At 37.5% G+C, this 22,800-nt stretch overlaps 1 protein-coding gene across 2 annotated transcripts in view; it reads left to right on the forward strand.

Moving 5' to 3' along the window:
- The window catches only part of LOC129272313 (uncharacterized), a 36,670-nt gene extending 14,469 nt beyond the window's left edge, over positions 1–22,201 (forward strand). For both annotated transcript variants that reach the window (XM_054909464.2, XM_064107315.1), the window contains 15 exons: positions 1,281–1,467; positions 2,836–5,853; positions 7,491–7,946; positions 8,593–8,743; positions 9,289–10,735; positions 11,996–12,234; positions 12,622–12,744; positions 14,127–14,237; positions 14,653–14,806; positions 16,228–16,368; positions 17,126–17,332; positions 19,051–19,311; positions 19,998–20,120; positions 21,143–21,354; positions 21,669–22,201. In XM_054909464.2, coding sequence (XP_054765439.2) covers positions 1,281–1,467; positions 2,836–5,853; positions 7,491–7,946; positions 8,593–8,743; positions 9,289–10,735; positions 11,996–12,234; positions 12,622–12,744; positions 14,127–14,237; positions 14,653–14,806; positions 16,228–16,368; positions 17,126–17,332; positions 19,051–19,311; positions 19,998–20,120; positions 21,143–21,354; positions 21,669–21,897 — 7,059 coding nt within the window. In that variant the 3' untranslated portion in view covers positions 21,898–22,201. The remainder of the gene's footprint in view (positions 1–1,280; positions 1,468–2,835; positions 5,854–7,490; positions 7,947–8,592; positions 8,744–9,288; positions 10,736–11,995; positions 12,235–12,621; positions 12,745–14,126; positions 14,238–14,652; positions 14,807–16,227; positions 16,369–17,125; positions 17,333–19,050; positions 19,312–19,997; positions 20,121–21,142; positions 21,355–21,668) is intronic.
- The last annotated feature ends 599 nt before the right edge of the window (positions 22,202–22,800 follow it).

Raw genomic sequence — 22,800 nt, forward strand, 5'->3', positions numbered from 1 at the left:
GAATCTGAAGAAGAGTGGATCAGCATATAATACCTTGATATATAATCTGCTTCAGAATCTAACATTGGAAGATCCTTGCCAAAGACTCACATTGGCAGAAGTTGAACTATTGAAAATCTCACTTTTATTTTTTTCTCTTATATCTTTCAGTCCTTTGTATATTATCTTGGGAAGCTTCTGCTGAAACTGAAAACAATGGATCAGCATATATAATCTGCTTCAGAATCTAACAGAAGATCCTTGCCAAAGACTCACATTAGGTGGTTTCAGACTGCCTCGAAGTTCGTCAGTTTCAGGTATTTTCTGATCAGGAAATTTACCCGATCAGAAAATACCAGGTAATATTGGCAATGTGAAAGCAAATTATGCGTAATCTCCCCGAAAGAAAATACCCACTAAATAGTAGGTACTTGTCAAAATTACGATAACTTTCGCTGGGATTTTCCAAGGTCGCAGGTATTTTGGCAATGTGAAAGCAATTTAGGGGAACTTTTAGCCCAGTGTGTAGTTGGGTGCGGGCGCTGTGGGTGGCTGCTGAGCTAGTGATTTTGAATCTCGCGCCTCGATTGCTTATCAGACCATACTGCGCATGCTCCTAACTTTAGGAACTTATCCCGAAGGCTATGTTTTGGGGCGGTGTGAATGCAGGGATAATTAATGGGTATTTTTAAGCCTAAAAAAGTTCTCATAATTTAACAGGGATTCTTATGATCGAGGCAGTTTGAAACCACCTATTGGCAGAACTTGAACTATTGAAAAACTCACTTGTGTTTTTTTTTCTTTATATCTTCCAGTCCTGTGTATATTCTCTTGGGAAGACTCTGCTGATTCTGAAAAACAACAGATCAGCATATATAATCTGCTTCAGAATCTAGCATCAGAAGATCCTTGCCAAAGACTCACATTGGCAGAAGTTGAACTTCTCTTGAAAAACTCACTTGTGTTTTGTTTTTTTCTCTTATATCTTCCAGTCCTGTGTATATTCTCTTGGGAAGACACTACTAAATCTGAAGAACAACTGGTCAGCAAAAAGTACATTATATCACCTGCTTCAGAACTTGAATTATTGAAAAACTCACTTGTGTTTTTTTACTATATATCTTCCAGTCCTGTGTATATTCTCTTGGGAAGACTCTGCTGATTCTGAAAAACAACAGATCAGCATAATCTGCTTCAGAATCTAGCATCAGAAGATCCTTGCCAAAGACTCACGTTGGCAGAAGTTGAACTTCTCTTGAAAAACTCACTTGTGTTTTGTTTTTTTCTCTTATATCTTCCAGTCCTGTGTATATTCTCTTGGGAAGACACTACTAAATCTGAAAAACAAATGGTCAGCAAAAAGTACATTATATCACCTGCTTCAGAATCTAACATTGGGTGATCCTAACCAAAGACTTGCATTGGCAGAAGTTGACCTACTATCCAAACACTCACTTCACAGACTCTCAGGACAATATAAGGAAGGAGGTATGTATCCCATCTAAATAAGTGTGCCTATTTCAATTTAATTGGGAAGAAATTTGGTAAAATGAATGAAAAAAATGAGAAGAATCATAAAACTGTATGGTTTCTAGCAAGTTGGTTTAATCTGTAGACCATCTTCATGACATGTCCATCTAACAACACTGTGGTTATAGATATCTACAGTTGTGCTCAAAGGTTAATGAACCCCACCACAAAATACACTCCTTCTTGCTGAGTGTTGAATGTAAAAAACAACACTAATATGTTTAGCGAGCCCAGAGAAACAAACTTTATTGTTCACATGGAATATTTCATTACCTGACTTTACAATTAAATATCTAAAACAAAACATGGCAGAACCTGAACACTTTGAAATATGTTTATTTTCTGGTGGGGTTCACTAACTTTTGAGCACTACTGTATTTTGTAAACATATATGTGTCAGTTTACTTTATTAACACTTGTCTAATTAATGAGATAGTCCTTTAGGCCAAAGTGAGTATTCGATGACATAAACAACCGTGAATCAGCTTAAATGAAATTAGGCCAAGCAGTATTAGATGAACTGGGATAAGACCACTTGGGATGGGACCAAATGCCCATCATACAAAATGTGAGAAGACTTGGTTGGTGTGGGTGTGATAGAAAAACAGTTTTACTGGTCAAATTTCTACCTGGTATAAAATACACATCCTGACCCTGCTGCCACCGCCTCAATGATGAATGTCACAAGGTCAAAACTTATTCGTCTACATCTACATCCAAGATTGTCTAATATGACAATTGGTAAGGCCATCCTTTACATTATCAGTTTGGTAATGTACATTGCTAGTTTGTCTCATTAATTACACTGAATGTAATATTCAATTAAATGTTCGACTGGAAATTAGACTGAATACATGTAACTTGGAGTGGTACAACCTGTATTTAGATCAAACACTATCGGGTGACCAGGTATAAGAGATAGACCACATAAGATGAGACCAGCGAGAGAGCATTTCATGAAAGGACTTGTTGGATGTCCGACAGTTAACAGTGCTTCTTTATAGTCAATCAAAATCAAGGAAATTGTCAGATTTGACAACTTGTTGAACAAAAAATGTTGATGAGAGGCTCCCCTTGCCTAGATGAGACGAAATTGTCATAAAAACAAATGGGACCAGACTCGGAGTGGGTGATGGCTAAATAAAATCTGTTAGATGTTATGCATCCCACTGCTGCCACCACCTTAAGGATGACAATTTTGGGGGGGATAACTTTTGGTTAAATACTCACTGGTCTTATTCCCAGCTTGTCTGAGACAGCCATAGTTAACTCCATGAAATTTTTAAGTATATGTCAAGGTATTTGTTTTGATTGTTTCGTATGCAGATAAACACTATGGATGGAACATTGTACCAGAAACACAGGATGCTACTAGTAGTAGGAAAGAACGAGTTTTATCAGAAGATGAGCCCTTAAACCAGTCAACCAAAGATAGCACCCAAGACTCATCCTGTCCTCTCACCTCGAATGAGCTTATTGAGCAACCTCGGGAAGGCAGAATTCTTGTCAAACTTGTTCCTTCACAAGGCAAGATGGCATCAGGCGGCAATCTTGGTCCCCCAAGCCTTGAGGCATTTGGGAATTTATCTACAAGAGCTCAAGAAATCCTGAAGAAAATCTACTCATCAGAGAGCTTACCTAAATCAGAGACTAGTGGAATATCCAAAGGAGGTTCTGATTCCAATATTTCCAGCAATGAAGTAAAATATTTTGGATTTGATAGTGAAGGGAGGTTGGCTCATTCAAATCCACCTTCAAAACGGAACTCTTTAGTGTCAATGAGTGATTCTCTCTTAAACCCGCTTAGTGGAAGTCCAAGGGAACATAGTCTTTCAAGAAGATACAGTGATACTGATTCTAAAATATTGGGTATTGGATCTGGGACTGCATCATCACCATTAAACGTGTCCCCTGTTCCAATCATCACAGTGTCCAGGCCTGAATCTGAAACGCCTCCCCTTCAAATGTCAAATGACAAACCGAGAGCACGATCTCTGGACTCTGCTGTAACCGCTCAGGTGTCCAGTGCATTGACAAAGTTCATCAAGTCTAGGAAAATTAGTGGTGTTTCTAAACCTCTTGAGAAATCAACGGATGCACCGCAGGATACTAAAAAAGTGTCAGAAAGACTCCATAGAGACAGTGTGGACTACTCAAGTTCTTTTGGAGGAACAGATGATGAATGCTCCAGTGGACACAAAACAGATTCTGATTGGTTTATGCTGGATGACCCTTTTGCGGAAACAGAGTCGGAACCTGAGGGAGACACACTGCTTTCAAATAGAATACGTTCAAATAGTATCGCGACTTGCAACCTATTCAACTCTAAGCCATCAGCATTTAGGGCAACCCAGTTAAAAACTGTCAGAAAGCCAACAACAAGTCTGTCACTTCTATCTGAAATCCAAGAAGAGGAAAATAAGCCTTCATCAGGTATAACATCATATATTGTGGAGAATGATACTTCAGCATATTCAAATATCAAAGATCTTGCACAGCTTCGATATAAGAGAGCAAGTGAGGTCCGACCTCCTGAATCCCATGATCTTTTTTCCAGTACTACAACCCATTTCACGCCAATTGTACTAAGTTCTACAAAACCTGAAGGATCTGTTCGTTCACCTGTAATGGATATAGCAAAAGTAAAAGCAAAGAAAGCCATGGAGCTCATCAAATCAGACCTTAAGGTATCCAGGAAAGAAAAGCCACCACCATCAATGCTACAAGATCTTGAAAATGATGTAGCTGATTTTGCTCTAGTAGATCAAGGAAACAGTTTGCAGCCTGTTAAAGAAATGGCTGAGCAAGAGGGGATGAGTGAAAAAAGCAAAATTGAAAAACAAACTTCAGAAAATGTTGAAAGTCAGTCTAAACCAGAGCTTACTACTGATCAGAAATTAAAGTTGTTATTTGAAAAACATGGCCTTGCATCCCCCAATCCATCTCCTTGCTCGTCGCCAAATCCAGCAGGATCATCAAGACTTTCAAGGGTTTCTAGGATCACACCACTTCTTGAAGAGAATGAGAAGAAATCAAGTGACGCAGGAGAAGTGCCAGTTAAACATTTAGCCAATGAAGGAAGAGATACCATGGACAAACAGGAAGTAACAAAAGAAACTGATCCAGTAGTGGATTTGACAGCAAAGAGAAAAATGTCAGGTAACCATAATGTTTCTTCCCCAATCTTCAAAAGAGAACCTGTCACTGTGGTCCAACATTCTCCGTTGACTAAGGAAGTAGGATTTGCTCCCATATTCAAACCTGAAGAGAAATCTGCATCAGATGACTTGCCTAGTAGTTTATCAGTAGACCAAGTCTCAGCGAGGAAGAGTCCTTTAGTATTCCTACACCGGTCTTCCTTGGAAAGTGATGAACCACAGGAGACTACGCCAGTATGCGACAATGCAAGTGTTCCTTCTAAATATGGAATGAATGAAAGGGGGAGAATAGCGAACGTAAAGAATGAAGCAGAACATCCAGTGAAAAATGTGGAAGCAATGAGACTAAAGGAAGAACCTGCTGATATTGAGAGAACAACTGATCTCAAAGCAATGAAAACAAATAAATCGGCCACAAAAGTGGTTTCAATGCCACAAGTGGGCAACATATCTAACGAATCAAATACTCAGGAGAAAACAACCACAGAATTGGTTAAGACAGGATCCATATTGTCTCTGGGGACTTCTGTAATATCAGATCCAGCTACAGTAACTTTAAATGCAGCAGAGGAACAAGATACACCAAACAAACTTGCCAATAAGAACATTCCAATTCAGGTTCAACTCCAGCAAGATCCTGAAACTGGACTCTACAGAGTTCTACCAGTGGGAGCTCCCTTGCAAGGGCTACCCATGCATATTACTCCATCCTCGTCTACTCCAACATCTCCTGTGCAATCCGTTACAAATAGCATTACTGCAATTATTTCTCCAGGTATGACGCACACCCCCAGCCCTAGTTCTTTGGTATCAACCTCACCGGGTCTAAACAAGCTCACCCCAAGAAAGAAAAAGTTTGTGGACACCAGCAGCGATCCAGACTCTTCAGTGCTTTCCCATCGGTATCAACATAGAAATCCTCCAGAGCGCAGGAAAGAACACACCAAGAAGAGGACTGAACGGTCAAAGTACTCTGTGTCTCCTCACAAGAAGTCGTTGAATAAACTGTCCAACTTGATAACGGATTCCGAGAGCAGCGAGTCCTCTTTCTCTAGTCCCGTTCCCGTCCTGGGTCATGAGAAGAGCCAGGCGCATGTCCGTCCACATCGGAAGAAACCCACCAGGTCACCGGCTAGTTCCTCTCATGGAGATTCTGATCACAGAAAGGAGAGGCACAAAGATCAGGGTGAGCATTTGTTTACATCTTTTCAAAATCTCTGTCTCTTTCAGAAAACTGTAAACTGTCAAGATTTTCCTTTGTCAAACAAGTTCCCAAAATATTTTCTTAAGAGAATTAAACCCTTGAAATTATTTGCATTGTATATAAAATAATAAAGCATTTGAATATTTAGATTACTAGTTTTACTATTAGCAATGCATCCAAGATGTTTTATGTTAAACATGAACAACTTCCCCATTAATAACATCCTTTTCTCGTGATAACTGAAGAACTATTTGAGGGATCACCTTCAAACATTTTGGGTTACAAAGTCAATGGGAAGATGTTGGAGAATTCATGATATACATTGAATTATCTCAGTCCTCACCATAAACAAAGGACAGTATTGGTGATCAACTTCAAATTTGATGCACATTATTCATATGGATGTGACAACATTTGGGTCATGAGGTCAAAGATCAAGGTTCATAGATTTCTGGTTCTCACAATGACCAAATAACTGTTTAAGGACGTTCCACAGTTAAAATGAAATCCATGTCATTTTCACCAAACTTTGCACATAGATACTTTAGAACCTGAATATTCGAAATATGCAAAAATTAACATTGGTCCATGTGCTTGATTTTTTGCTATGGAGCTTCAAAGTTCACCCGAATGAATGTTCTTACGGATTGCGCATTCAAAAGAATTTGGCATTTTTAGACCTCGCAAGATCACTACAATGAGTTTAAACCTCTATTACTCAGTCAAAATACATGAAAAAGTCATCAAATTTCGCAAGAGAGTTAATAAGTGTATCGTTAGAATGGAGAATCTATTTATAGTGCTATTTGTTTGCAATTTTAAGTCTAACAGCATTGTCAGTTCTTAAAAATGGCGTAAAACATAACAAAAACCCAATCTCAAAAAAGTGAAATTTCAATAACAAACTACAAAAGTACAATAAATGCTGCACTTTATTCAAAATCCATGTCATTTTCTCCAAAATTTGCAAAGTTGTAGAGGAAGGTATACCTAAGAGGTGCAAACATTAAAAAATAGGGCTTCATGTGCTTGTTTTCAAACTATCAGCATTTTCATTAGAGCAAATGTGCTTTTTAAAACACCAAAAATGCGCCAAATGCTTTGTATCTATGAGAAGAAAAAATCAAAACCACTTTACCATTTATTCAAACTTGGGGTCATATTCGTGATTTTTGGCAGCACTGCAGAGTAAAGTATTTTAAAGTTGTAAAGATGTTTTTTTAAATAGTCCATGGAATAATTAAATTTTTTTAGCTTCATAAAATAACGCATCGGATCTGCAGTTAGAGTGCAGATGATGAGAAAAATCAGTTCATACCCACAGCTAATTAATCACCTGTTCATCCATTGTGACGTCAGCGCGCAGAGTGTAAAATATGCGCAGATCATAATGCGCACAAACATAACTGTGGAACGTCCTTAAGGGATAAACTTAAGGTGGCAATTTATGCATATGGGAATGATGATCTGATTATATTTCAGTCTCAAGGTCATAGATAAAAGAGTCACAAAGGTCACCACTTGAAATTTTAGAAGCTAGGTATGTAATATATTTCTGATTTGGCATTGCAGCCGAGAATCCATCTGTTGTATTTCTAATATATTTTGAAACCTTTCAGTGAATGCTACGAGATCCCCTCAAGTTGAGAAGGTTTATCGGGAGCATGGTCACCGGTCTCAGAGTAAGCCAAGAGAAAAGAGCTGCCCTACCCCACCTTCCAACAGTTCTACCCCAACAGGGGACCACAAATCACATATGAAACCATCTCACCACATCCGCCCAAGGTCCACACAAGCTCGCCTCACCACCGACGACATGGATGATACCCGACCAGTGGACCATACCTTGATGCTTAGCTCGCCGGTATCGGTATCGATGTCGTCACCGTCGAGGGATAGTGGTGTTCACCTACGCTATGCGACGTCAAGCGGTGAAGACCTCCCGTTGATCCAGGAGGCTCATCTTGCGGATGCCCTTCAGGGTAACTCTAATCTCAAGAAAGTCATCAAGCAGATCAGACAAGCCTTTGCCTTTGACGGGTATCTTGAGAATGGTGTGGAAGATCTCCAGATGGGTGGGTTTAGAGTCTTCTCAAATCTTCATTATTTTTTTTGCAATCTATCATTTTGTTATCTATCTATCTATCTGTCTCTGTCTGTCTGTCTGTCTATCTATCTATCTATCTATCTAATCTTTTCACTATCTATCTATAGATTGTATATCTCTCACTCTATCAATCTATCTATTTACTTAAATATCTTCTATGGATTAAGAGATTGCTTTCATGAATCTTTGTCCTTTTACATTATGGTGTCCCCTTGCATTTTCATTTCACTCCAATTCTCTTTATTGTTGGCCTAGGTTTCCTGTTACACTTTTCCTCATTCTGTCCTTGCGCCTGTTTACGACACCACCTTACTTTGGCTGTCGTTTGTTTAATGTATTCTTTAAGGTTATACTTTTATTGTCATTAAACATGCTTTTGTAGATTCCTCTGATAATTTTCCTTTATATTCTTATCATTCTGTGCATGGAATCATTTCAGATAATGCAATACTATTATCTTAATTTTTTTTTTGCTCCATACAATGAACTTACTTCATAATTTTGACAAAACCTTAATACAAATGTGCTTACATTAAACTTGTTAATTGTTCTGAATAGGGATTTAAAATCATACCTATTAATTTTTGTATTATTACTTTTTGTTTGTGTTACAGCTGAATACATCTCGTCCCTGGCCAGCGTGACATATACAACCTTCTCCAGTGCAGTTACTGAGAAGTTCTGTGATCTTTATTGGGAAGAAGAACTCTTAGAAGGATTATATGAAGCAGTCAATGGGAAAAAACCTACTCAGCTTACTACCAAGTAATTAAATCATCAATTTATTTGTTATTGCCATTTCCTTGCCTTTTTAAATATTTGTACTAAGATCTGCCTTCCTATTTTCTTTATTTCTTTAAAAAATTAAGTAAAAACAAGGAAGAATTTAGAATATAGTGGAAAGTTACTGGATCATATAACTATGTAATGATAATTAAAAAAACCTTTGTGCATAACACATACCACAAAATAGAGAATTTAAGTCCCATTGTACTTAGAAGAATGAAAAGAAGAAAAGGGTCAGTTATGTATGAACAAAGGATCATTGCATAATATCATTTAACTTACAAATTGAATAATTATATTGTCAAAATATTATGTAATACTCCTAATTTTCTTTGAGGAAAAAATGAAGTCACCTTTATATCACTTTTTATTTCATCATTTTTCTTATTTCCAAACTGTTATATATCTGTAATATCCATTCTTTAAGATGGGAAAATGTCAAATATTTTTAACTTGTAATGCTTCATGATTAATGTGGGCTTGATGAATTCATATCCATTTGGAATTGTTTTATTGTTGTGCAGGAGTACACCAGCATCACAAAAGTCCAGTGAGGTCAATAGGAAGTCCAAAGAAACCGCTTCAGCAGCAAAGGACTTGAAGACAGGGAGAGATCAATCTAGGGGAAGGAATGAAACAAAGAGAAGCTCCTCCGAGAAGACCTCTGGTGAGAGTGCAAGAAAGATGGCTTCCAAATCCAATGAGCCAAGAGGAAAACATGAAGTCGGAGAAGGAAAGAGTAGAGAAAAGGTAGCGGAAAGGAAGTCGGCGATGAGTAAAGATGCCAAGAGCCACAGAACAGGGTCAAAGACTGAGGGAAGCAGGGAAAGGAAGACCTTGTCTCCGGAACCACCGAGACCAACATCCTCTAAGAAGCTGGTGAGTGAAGGTGACAGTGAGAGAGGCAGTCAACAAGGACAAGGTCGGTCCAGTGCAGGTGAAACAAGACGTAAGAAGTCCACAGAGGATATCAAGGCAGATTCTAAACGGGTACAAAGGCAAGGACAGGCTAGAGATAAAACCGATGTGGAAAAGAAGGAGACCAGGGTTAGCCAGAAGGATGAAACCGAGAAGAAGCAAGAACATATTGGTGGACATGTCCAGAATGGTATTGAGGGTGGAAAGGAAAGCAGGCGAACTCGAAGTGAAGAGGCTTCGGCTAGTCGGTCTCGTAAAGTTAGTGCTGATAGCAAGGATGGTAGAGAGAGTAGAAACAGTAAAGATGGAAGGGAAAGTAGAAATAGTAGAGATGGGAGGGAAAGTAGGAATAGCAGAGATGGGAAGGAAAGAAGAGTTGGAAGAGTAAACCAGGAAAGGAGAGAAGATAGTGTGCAGAGAAGAAAGTTTGATGCTACAGAAGAAGAGGATATCCAAATGCTTTCACCTCCAAATACCAGTAAAACTAGTGTGAAGCCAGGCATAGGGAAGCTGCAAGAAATGAATGATGAGAATGGAAATACAAAATCCCAGGAGTCTCTGCTATCATCATTAAAAGACTCTTCTCATGGAGACCACGACAGTCACGACTCATTGCTACATCATCTGAACGATAGTTCCTACCTTTCCAGTACCAGTGATCTATCCTCAAGCCTACCCTTGCCAAAGCAACAGTCAACACCATTGCTTAATAAGACTCTCCCTGTAACCAAAACTGAAGTGATCCAATCTAGGCTTACACCGGTTGGTAGACACTCCCCAGGTGGTATTCAAGGCCCTCTTGGCTCTTCCCGACGTGATAGCATCGCCTCGTTCAGTAGCACATCATCGGGAACATCTTCACGTACGCACCAGAGTTTTGCAACCGGCTCATTAGCGGACTCCATGCTGGAGAGTTCTATTGAGGAAGGCAGGCTTGTCATGCCCAGCGGCGTTCTATTCAGTGGGGATAAAGTGGATCCATCGGTTGCAGAGTATGCACAGAACCTGACTGGATGTGGAGAAACCCAGAACTCAATAGAGAGCAAAATATCTGTAAGTTTTTTTTCAATTCAATTTATATTTCTTTGTATAAAAACAACAATATAAATATTACAAACATGACGTAAATCAAACAGAGACATAAATAAAGTATTAAACTGAAAGGGTAGCAGCCAAAAAGAAATTAAACTTATGTACGGCCGTATGTACAACCTGTAAACGGGTGTCTTTTAATTTCAGTTGGAAGAAGATACTGGATATGTTGTGCAAGTAGAATTTTATATCTTGCAGTTTTAGAAATGTGAATAATATTACAGAAATGAACCTGTTAATTTAATTTGTTGGAAATGTCTCAAATTAATTGAAAATGTGCTCTAAGTCTTTCTGTCAGCATTGAATAGAGTCTGGTTTATAGCTTTATGTTAATATATGCGTCTTCAAGCACAGAGAAGACGCAAACAAATTCTTAGGGCTGTGAACTTTGAACCAAAATGAAGGGTAACATTTAGCATAATCATTGTTACTTAGCTTGCTTGTATTGTTAATAACCCGCTGATATTCAACATTCATTCACTCTTATCAATGGGGGCGTTGTGGTCTAGTGGTTACGATTCTCGTCTTTTAATCAGAGGGATGTGGGTTCAAATCCAAGCCGTGGCATGTTTTCCTTCAGCAAAAAATTTTCCCACATTGTGCTTCACTTGTGAGGTAAATTGGTACCCAGTAGGATATTTCCTTGACGCTTTAGCACCAATATGGCGGCTCAGCTACAGCTGCGGTAAAAATATGATACCATGTATCAAAGCGTAGTTGAGTATATGCACATAGTAACAGTGCTATATTATTATTATTATTATTATCATAATTATTATTAGCTGTGGAGCGTTGTGGCCCAGTGGATTAGTCTTCGGACTTTGAAACAGAGGGTCGTGGGTTCGAATCCCAGCCATAGCGTAATTTCCTTCAGCAAGAAACTGATCCACAGTGTGCTGCACTCAACCCAGGTGAGGTAAATGGGTACCTTAAATTCCTTAAAAAGCTGTGTGCGCTATGAACGCCTAGCTTAGCCGGGTAATATAGGAGCGCCTTGAGCACCTAATAAGGTGGATATGTGTGCAATATAAATACCCTATGTTATTATTATTATTATTATCATTATTATTATTATTATTACTATTATTTTGACTATTATTACTATTATTACTATTATTACTATTATTATGATTATTATTATTATTACTATTATTATTATTATTATTATTATAATTATTATTATTGTTATTATTATCTATTTCTTTTGTTTATGACTGACAGGAAGTAGATCAACAGCTGACCCTAGAGAAGCGATCTCAGAAGAAGACAGCAAAGTTCTACCGTAAGCTTCAGGAGAAGGTTACGTCTGAGAACAAGGGGATCGCGTCCAAGGTCAAGCAAGAGCTCGCAGAAACCAACCAAAAGATCGAGTTCTTAGAATCAGCCAAAAGACATCTTGAGATGTTATATGCTGAACAGTGGGGACTGGACTTTGCCTTGCTATATTCATTTGCGACCATGTAAGCGTTGTGAATGTACTAAATTCAGTTTGCTATTCGTATCTTAAGTTCCTGTGGTGAGCAATTACAAGAATTATTCAGAGAAGAACTCATGGTCAGTTCCCCTTGTAATCTTTTCATGCCTCTGTGCACCAATGTTGTGCTAGACTCATTATGTTGTTGGGTCGTCTATCTGTTTGTCAGTCCAGTCTTTTCCATTTTCAGTTCCAAACTTGGTCCAGTATATATATAGATGATCTGATTAGTTTGAATTAAATTAAAAGGTAGTACAGGTCATTATATGGAGTGGAGACAAGTTAAGGTATTTATTCATCTTTTGTATACATAAGTCACAAAGATCATTCCATTCAAACATGAAAAATGTATATTTTTTTCATATGCCCTCAGCTCTGGTGATGGAAACCTTGTCAGGCAAATGGAGAATCCACTACTCACGATGCATACAGTGAGAACCAATACAACTCTTCAGGCAGGAGAACCAAGAGGGCTCTTCTCGTACCTTTATGCAAGGTAAGAAATATTCTAGCGAGCACTCCCATAAGGGCAGTGGTACAAAAGGGTTCCTTTTGTACCTCTATATGCAAGGTAATAAAGACTCTAACTGGTACTACCATAAAGCAGGGGTACCAGAGGAACTCTTTTCATATTTCAATACAAGTTATATGTGTGCTCTTGTACCACCTTATAGGCGATAACACAAAATCAGCTATTTTTCATACCATTATGGAAGAAAATAAACCTTTTTACTGGTACCACTTTAAAGGCAGCGGTACCAATGGAGTCCGTCTTGTGTCTCTATGCAGTGTGATAAACATCCTTGTTAGTACCACTGTAAAGGCAGTGGTACCAAATGTGCATTTCTCATACTCCTATGCAATGTAATAGACATCCTTGCTAGTACCACCATGATGATAGGGGTACCAAAATAGCTCTTTGATACCATTAGAAAAGGTACTTATCATTCTTTTTGGTGCCACCATGAGGGCAAGGGTACAAAAGAGCTATTCAATACCATTACGGAAGGTACTTGATTTTCCTGCTGGTACCACCATGAGGGTAGGGGTACCAAGTGGCTCTTTAACCATTTTGAAAGGTAATTTACATTCCTGCTGGTGCCAGCATTAGGGTAGCGGTACCAAAGTGGCTCTTTAATACTATTCGGGAAGGTAGTTTACATTCCTGCTGGTGCCACCATGAGGGTAGGGGTACCAAAGTGGCTATTCAATACAATTTTGGAAGGTACCGTACTTAACATTCTTGCCGGTACCACCATGAAGGCAAGGGTACCATGCATCTGTGCATGGTAATAAACATTCCTGCTAGTATCACTATTTAGACATTTGTTGGGAGCATGATCTTTTTTATGTGCGTTTTTTTAAATGATTTCCATTTCTTGACATCCATTCATTGGAATATCAGATGTTGATGTGGAAGACACCATTGTTAATCGGAAAGAAAAATCTCAACTCATTTGGCTCCACGCATTGGCACCTATCCCATGTTATTTATTTCACTGTCTTTAAAAAGGCATAGCAAAATTGCAGTATGATGTATTAATCATATTTTCTCTCTAAAAACTGTTAAATACTTTTAACTATTATGTTGGAATTCTTATCATCCTCTTTAGTGATAAAGTTTGTTAAACAAAACTCTGCAACATCGTCATGTCAATTTGTACCATTGTAGAACAATATGATGATTCATTTCATTTTCATGACTGTAAGTAATTGTAAGGCAATACTAATTTTTCTTCAATATTATGTAACACATGTTTTGTATGTAATTGTCATTGATTTATAGCCAATAAACATGTGCAAGATAATCAAAATTGTTATTTACTATTTTCACGTATCTTATCTGTTCTTTCTATTTAATTTTCTCTTCATTTTCAGACAAGCATTGTTAGATGGATATTTGCCTCATTTCTTCTACACTTATCATTATTTCGCCACATCACAACAGCTGCTAGACTTCATCACCAGTCGCTTTTTGTTCGCTTCCAAGTAAGTCTGAGTACTGATAATTGTTATGAATTAATTACTGTTAATACACAGTTTTTTTGGCTATTTGATTGCAGAATAAAATCAAGTCATTTAAATAATAGCAAATTATATTCTAGTGGTTCTGTGTTCTGTTAGAGGTGTTATGATCTAGTGTTAATGTCTCCGGGCTATAGACCACAAGGTTTTGGGTTTGAATCCTGTCGCGGCACTACCATCTTTTGTAAGGTGTCAATATACATTTGCCAGACTAAGGTAACTGGGTATCTGGCAAAAATTAATTCCCCTGCAGGAAATTATTCCTTGCTATGCTAAAGCTGGGGTAGTAACTATGGAGTGTTGGGAGTGTCATATCCAACATGGCCACTGTACAAGTATCCAAAACTATCATTACTGTTAAAATGTTTATTTCTTTCAGGCAAAAGTTGAGGAATGGAGAAGATGATTTGACAATGTCAATCATCGCCAGAACAATAGACATTCTTCATGTATGGGTGGAAGGGTTCTTTGATGTGGACTTCAAGCCTTATCCACAGTTTCTTCATGAACTTCTGTTGTTTGTGTCTGACCAGGTATGGAATATGAAGTAGTACTAATTACTTAGCATTTGTTTCAAATAAACAAAAAGGCCCGTATTCTGAAGTCGGGTTTAACTTAAACTCAGGTTTAAAGTTGTGGTTTAAGTATGGGAAGCCAAAAGTGTCAAAATTTTTATTAAGTTGTATGTTTCTTATGTTTACTGTGCTCTTTCCTGATTCATCATTGGTGAAGACAATCATCTATTTATACTTCCTACACAATTATGAATGCTTTGAGAGCCAAATGAGCTAAAGTATGATATCTCTACTGTTAGTGATTTATGTAACAATTGGCTATCCATACTTAATCCACAACTTTAAACCTGAGTTTAAGTTAAACCTGCTATCAGAATACGGGCCAAAATACTTAATGAAATGTATTTTTAAAGAAATCAAATTGTTTAGACAATGTTATTCTTTTGTTTTGCAAGATAACAATTGAAAGAGATAAATTAATTTATGGGTAATTCTATCAAGTATCCATGTGTGACTCCCTACTTGCGAACCTTCCTTAAAATCATTAATAGGGAGTTTTAGAATGAGTGAACAAGAATGGTGTATCAGTCCACTGATCTGGTGTGTCAACATAGTTGTCTGTCTATGTTCAGTACAGATATGATTATTTTAGATTTCACTTGACGTGTACGTACGTCCACATGAAACAGCATGATAGCGAGCAGGTCGTGACACGCTGCCGAACCCAGAAGATCTGGTGTACCATCGTGTCATGACCCGGTCAGGTGATACAAAGGTGCAACTTGTACACACTTGCTCTTTCACTTGCTTTCATTCTTTTTTACCTGAGTTACGAGATATAGCAATATATATTTTGGAGTTCAGAAAACAATTTCATATGTGATAAAAAAAATGCATCGTACAACTTACATTAATTTTGTGAAAATTCACTGAAAATTGTGTTTTGTGAGGAAAGAGTTCCATTGCAATTGACCTTCATGCTGACCTTGAGCGTTTAAAATGATGTCACACACATGCACGTTGACTGTGATTTTGGAGAACAGCAGAATGAGGTGGCGAGTTTCTCAATTCTGATAGTCGGCGAGGCTGAGGACTTGACGCATGCGCAATGCCTTAAAATGATGTCATCCCGTACCAGTCGTCTACATATGATTCTAAAGGTGCTTTATGAACATGATTTGAGCACTTTATGGAGGTTCATAAGAAATGAAAAAGAAGACAAATGGGGGCCAGATATATAGAAGTTTTATTAGGTATATGGAATTGCCCTTTTCATAAAGAATGTGGTAATGCAAATGAATATATAATGTTGAACAATTGAACAAATTAATAAGATATGTAAGTAATTAATGTTATAAAAAACAATGATTAATAATAAATAAAGCCATTACAGATTTAATGATAAATATGATGAGAACATCAATATCTTATTTGAATAGATGGTACCTGTTGAACAGCAGAGCAGGTTTCTGCTTCAGCTTCTTGAGCGCAGGCAGCAAGATGCGTCAAATGGGTTGACGTCAGTTGCTGCTAGGGTTCAAAACTCAGAGAGCAGTCTACCTACAATCACCAAGCCTTTGGTAAGTCTTCACATCCTTTATACAACCACCAGACTTCAAATACCTTTCAGTGTTTGTGTTACGGATAGTATTTATTTGGTTGTATGTATGTAATCGTAATCTGTATTATTGTTTATTGTAATTATTTAAAGTTTAATCTTAGTCTTTGATCTTGGTCTATTTGTGCAATTCTAAAACAAAGTGCAATTTATAGTTTGTTTGAAAAAGTGATTTGACCAACATTCTATTGTCTGAGAATTTTTATTGTCAAAACGCTCAGGCATCTTTGGATGAAAGAATTAATAAGGTCTTTTAACATGATTTTTTTATTTCTTAGTTTTTCCTAGAAGTTTGATTGATACATTTGTTGAACAGTTTAATGATATCAATCCACTGTATTTAAATAGTGGATTTAGCCCATTATGTGAACAAGCTGTTCACTTTTACCTTTACATTGGTGAATGGTGTTTGAATTATTATATACATATTGATAATATCACTATCATGCTCTGTATCATAACTATTTTAAGATTTAATAGGTAGCTTCTAAATTTCTTCTTGTTATCTTCTTTTCCTTCCTTCTCCTAATTGTATTCTTCTCTTCTTTGTTTTTTTTTTGTATATTCTTTCTCTGTTACTTTTTCCTCTTCATTTTATTCTTTATCTTCTTTTTTCCTCTTCCTTATATTTTCCGCCTCTTTTTTACCCCCTCCTACCACTTTCATGCCTCTTCTTCATATTCCCTTTCAATCTCCTCCCTACCTTTCTCATGCTACAGCCTTTACCATGGCAAGTACCCAACAGCTCACACAGTGACAAGAGCGGTGGTTTCAAAGCCAGTCTAATGGCTTGCTTTGTTCGCAAGCCCAGCAAGCAGCAGGAGCCGATGGCCTACACCCCGGCACCCCATGCTCCAAGGGAAGGTTTTCACATGGGTGACCATACCTCGCAGACCATAGCTCACGTCCTAACTCTCATTCAGCAGGTAATGTCTACAAGTTAAGCTCTTTACTTAACCCTAAAAAGACTGGGGGGGGGGCTGATTCAGCCCCCCCCCTCGACATTTTTCGCGATAAATCTGTTACGCGAAAAGCTGGCGCCGCGCCGTTCCATGACTTTTTTCTTTCAAGTCTTGCGCAACTTTTGAGACCAAATTTGCGACGCTCGGGTACGTGGTTCCGAAATTACGCAACATTTTGTAAGTGCATGTCGACCCAAAATTGCTCAAAAACGTGAATTTGTGTACAAATCCAATGCAAATTGTGTTTTTAGCCAAAATTCATAAATGTATCATTATTTTCAATTTTTCTAATCAAACTCAATTAATTTCATCTTGTTTATGGTCAAAATAAAGTAGCGGACGATTTCCATTGAAAAAACAATAAAATACAAAAAGTCGAAAAACAAAGAAATACATAAGAAATTTGAAAAACAATAAAATACATAAGAAAAGAATTGTGATATTGAATTTTCTTTTAAGTACATTTGATCAGAATCCTTCAAAGAGTCTGTGAATAAAAAATTAGCAGTTTAGAGGCGTTATTTAGTTAATTAGAGCAAATCTTGGATTTTACGCATAAATTAGCATAATTAATGAATTATGAGATTTTTCGGAAAAATTGATCCTACAGACTTGGAGATTATGCCATGGGTAATGCACGTGCCAATTTTCGTCGCGATCGCGTGGTCGACGGCTGAGATCATAGGGGGGGCTGAATCAGCCCCCCCCCAGTCTTTTTAGGCATCGAAATAGCCCAGTCTATTTAGGGTTAAGGGGATGTTGCAAGAATCTATTTGCAATCAATTGCAAATATTATGTTGCAATTTTACAATTGATTGATCACTTTTCACTGTAGCAAATCAGATTTCATTCCTTGTTTCAAGGAAGATATTAGCAATCAATTACAAATTGGCAATTAATTGCAAGATATATGATTGACTGAGGTACCGAAAATAGACTTACGATGCCCCATTATCTAAGTCACATCAGTAGGGCAATTGATTTTAAACTGTCCTGCTTGGGTAACTAATATGGTAACATGGTTGAATAATTAATAAAGAACAATGTGCCCAATGAAATTTCTTTTGCTCTTAAAGTTATATCAATAGTACTGTAAGATCTTGTGAAAAAGAAATTTAGGAATGCATGCATTGCTGAAATATTTTTAATTTCAGCTTTAAAGAGTACAGTAACAAATCATTTCAGTTATGTTTAGTAATATCCACACGATTGTTCAGAGTTAATTAATAGATGGGCTTTTAAAATATTCAAAAGGTTTTAAAATCAATTTATGGGTAATTTCCTGAGCCGTATAGAACTGGCATTCCATTATAGTTGCTGTGTATGATTAATGGATTGGATTAGTAGACTTGTAGATAGAAACCAATCTTTCTTTATCTTCATTCAATAATGAGTTTTTGGTTGGCCAGTCTAGACTTATGTGTTTGTGAGGGTGGGTGTGTGTGCGTGCGTGTGTGAGGCTGCGTGTGTGTATATTGATGATTAATGAACATATATATAGTTTATATTTCTGTTTATTAATATATATCTCATTTAATAGAGCCCTCCTCACAATCTTCGCTTCTTAGGGGTAAAAAAAATGTTCATGTGTATATATGTTTTTGGTATCAACATAGATCTTCATCTGTTGTCATATGTCTTTTTAATTAAACTTGAACTTTACTTGAACTTTGTTATTTCAGACTTTATTCATCCAAGTTCACCCCATCCACTTCCTGAACTCCCGCTGCCATAGCATCAGCGTCAAAGACACAGCAAAGTCTCCTTACTCTCTTCAGCTCCAGCCAATCCCTTCCTCGAAGACCGATGGTGACGGAGTGGAAACGAAGAGCCTCTTTGCCGAGAAGGTCTTTGAAGGAAAGGAGATCAGGGACCTGCTGGACCTTGGCCAGGTTGTTTCTCATTGGGTCTCAGCAGAGGTGGTGTCTTCTTCTTCAGCCAAGGTTAGTCAGACATCTTGTTTCATGAAACAGTTTCCAATGGAGTTTCTGTTTTAAGCTACTGAAATTTTCCATTTGTTGAGTTGAGAGAAAAATTTATATTATTCATTCTTAATTTAATAAAAATTGTCTTCACATAACCTGTCTACTGTCATATTGATTATTATCTTTTTAAACAATTAAAGGGTGCTCTTGACAGCTTGGCCATTTAAATTTACCTGACATAGCAACATGTAATATATGTAGCCTGATATCTAAGTGTGTAGTTGATTCGATAGTAACAGGTTAATGGAATACCTCATAAGTTGGATCTCTGGAAGAATATCCACAAGATTTGAAGATTTTACTATCCCACCGCTGCCACCAAATATTGAAATGTTTTGTTTGTTTTCCTTTTATTCTGTGGAATTGGTTGTTTCATTTTTTGAATTGGTCGTTTTCATTTTTTTCTGTGGTAAACTTTTTAAGGCTATAAAGGTTTATAATGACAGACACATGCCATATTTGCAAGATCCATCGTTTTGATTTCTTGAATTCCATCTTCACACCTTATTGACCAACTTATATGTCCATAATGAGAGGCCCCCTTTCTCCCCTCCTCTTTTTGTCAAAATTTTCCACCTATGGAAAATGTTGTATATATAAAAAATTGTCAATTCAATTCATTTGTTCTTAAATTTTCAATAAAGGTTCAAGTGGCTCTCTTGAGCAAGTTTCTATCTGCAGCCAAGACGTGCTTTGAACTCCGCAACTTTGCGTCCTGCGTTCAGATCTTGGATGGCTTAGACAATGTCATAGTGAGACAAGTGCCAGTAAGTAGTGGATCAACCAATTATTTTCATGTATGTCGAGCTTTGTGGCCTAGTGGATTAGTCTTCCGACTTTGAAATAGAGGGTCATGGGTTCGAATCCCAGCCATGGCGTAATTTCTTTCAGCAAGAAATTTATCCACATTGTGAGGTGAATGGGTACCCAGCAGGATTAATTCCTTGAATTCACTGAGCACTGAAAGGCTGCTCCAGCTAAAGCCGGGGTAATAATAGTTATTAACAGTGTGCTGCGGAATAGATTATTTCTAGATAGATGGCCCTATATAAATGCCTTTTATTATTATTATGTAATACTTTAGAAAATTAACATATATCCAATTATCTTGATGTTATATCAATTGTTATTATTTGGAGTATATTGATGTACAGTACATGGTACCTCACTCAACAAGTGCTCAGACATCGCTCTATTGTGATCCCCATGTGCTTTATTTTACACATATAATAATGTTTATGTGTGGGTTTTTTTTTGTGATAAACTTTCAACGTCTTCTTTAAAATGGAGGCACTTGTAAACAGATTTCAAAACCTGGTGAAAATTAATGTAATGAAACTTAATTACAGATTTCAATATATGATGAAAATCAATGTAATGAACTTTACATGATGTTAATTGCTTGATGTTCTTTTCATAATTATGTGATAATTAATTCAATTGATTTTTTAATAAATCACATTTTGCATTAAATGTGAAAGTTTCATGAAGTAAAGTTATTATTTCATTTGAAGTTCGGCATAATGTTAGGAATGGGCTTGATGTGACCTGCTCTCAAATATAACCATCTATGAGGAACTTGATCCTTCCACGGTTCTCCTCCATGGGGACAGTGAATACCTATGTATAAAGACAGCCTTCTTTTAAAAGCAATGTACCTTCATATAAAGAGAAATTATCCATTTTCCCTGTAGTTTCTCCATACCTACATTGTAGGTTTCAGTGTACATTATGATTATGCTAGGGGCATTACTCATTTTTCATTTCTTTAACTTGAATTGCTTCTCAGGCGTGGCGTGACCTGCCTTCCAAGGTAGTAACCATCTACGAGGAACTCAGTGCTTCCAGGGTTCTCCTACAAGGGGACAGCGAATATCTGATGAAGGGTGAGAAGACCAGTCCGACCCTCCCGGCTACCCTTCTCTTCCTGCTTCATGTACAACAGCTTGAGATTGGTGGATTCCAGCTCACCAATGGAATGTTCAAGTGGAACAAACTAAGGTGAATATTATTAGATTGCTTTACTTTTTCATATTTTTAATTCATTTTCGTGATTTCTGTACCTTGCTTGCTGACATTCTTGTGCCACTTCGAACAGACTCTTTTATTCAGACCATGGAAAGTGAAATACAGTTCTAGATAGAATGGTCACCGCAAAGCATGCATTTGGGGGAAATTTTAGGGGCAATTTGGATAGCCATGAGGGCGCCATCACCCGTCTACTTCATGTATTTCCCACGCTAATGGCAACCCTGTTGAAATCATATCCAATCACAAACCAAATCAAGTTTAATTTTTTTTCTCCAATTTACCAGATCGATAGCCAAGCTTGTTGATGAGATCCGTATCTTCCAAGAAGCCTCGTATTCCTTTGATGTAGAGTCAAGCTTACCAGGACAACTCAAACAACGAATGGACGAGTTCAGTAGTCAGGACATACACGTCTTGGCTGCACGGCATAGCTCTAATTATCATCAACTCTCGTCTGATAAGGGGCGCAAGTTTACCTCCACGTTTCAGAAGATGAGAGCTGGTCTTCACTAGATTGTAATTAAATTGATGCAGTTCTTGTCATCAACTCCTGTCTGATAAGGGTCGCGAGTTTACCTCCACGTTGCAGAAGATGAGAGCTGGTCTTTACAAGATTGGGAATAAAAAATATTTCATTGTTACCATCAACTCTCATTTGAAAAGGGTCGCGAGTTTACCTCCACGTTTCAGAAGATGAAAGCTGATCTGGGCCCCGTCTTACAAAGAGTTACGATTGATCCGATCAATTTCAAGTATTTGGAAATCCATCAATGTCATAATTTTTCCTTTAGGAAATTTGCTCAATGTCCTTTGAAAACAAAGAGATGCATACTGAATTGTCAAGAAAACAGTGAATGTATGAATATATATAATTTCTAGAAAATGTTTTGAACAAACATGCATTTTAGATGTTGACGTTGCTGGCTTTCCATAGTTGTGATTGATTCGATCAATCGCAATTCTTTGTAAGACGGGCCCCTTGACTAGATGGTAATCAAAATGTTGTAATTCTTGTCATCAACTCTCATTTGATGAGGGTCGCAAATTTACCTCCTCATTTCAGAAGATGAGGGGTGGTCTTTACTAGTTGGGTACCAGTATTCAAAATGATGTCATTCTTGTCATTAACTTTTGTCTGAAAAGGGGGCACAAGTTTACCTCCACGTTTTAGAAGGTGAGGACTGGTCTTCACTAGATGGGGGTAATAAAAGTGATTATCATTATTATCAACAACTCCCTTCAGATAAGGGTAGCAGATTAATTTAATCTAATGTTTAAGAAGATGAAATCTGGGCCCCGTCTCACAAAGAGTTACGATAGATCCGATCAACCTCAACCCTTTGGAAATCCAAATTAGGGTTAATACCAACATGCATGATCTCATAAAATGATAAGTGGCAGCGCACATTCCACAGG

The sequence above is a fragment of the Lytechinus pictus genome, chromosome 12 (assembly GCF_037042905.1).
Source record: "Lytechinus pictus isolate F3 Inbred chromosome 12, Lp3.0, whole genome shotgun sequence".
Lineage (NCBI taxonomy): Eukaryota > Metazoa > Echinodermata > Echinoidea > Temnopleuroida > Toxopneustidae > Lytechinus > Lytechinus pictus.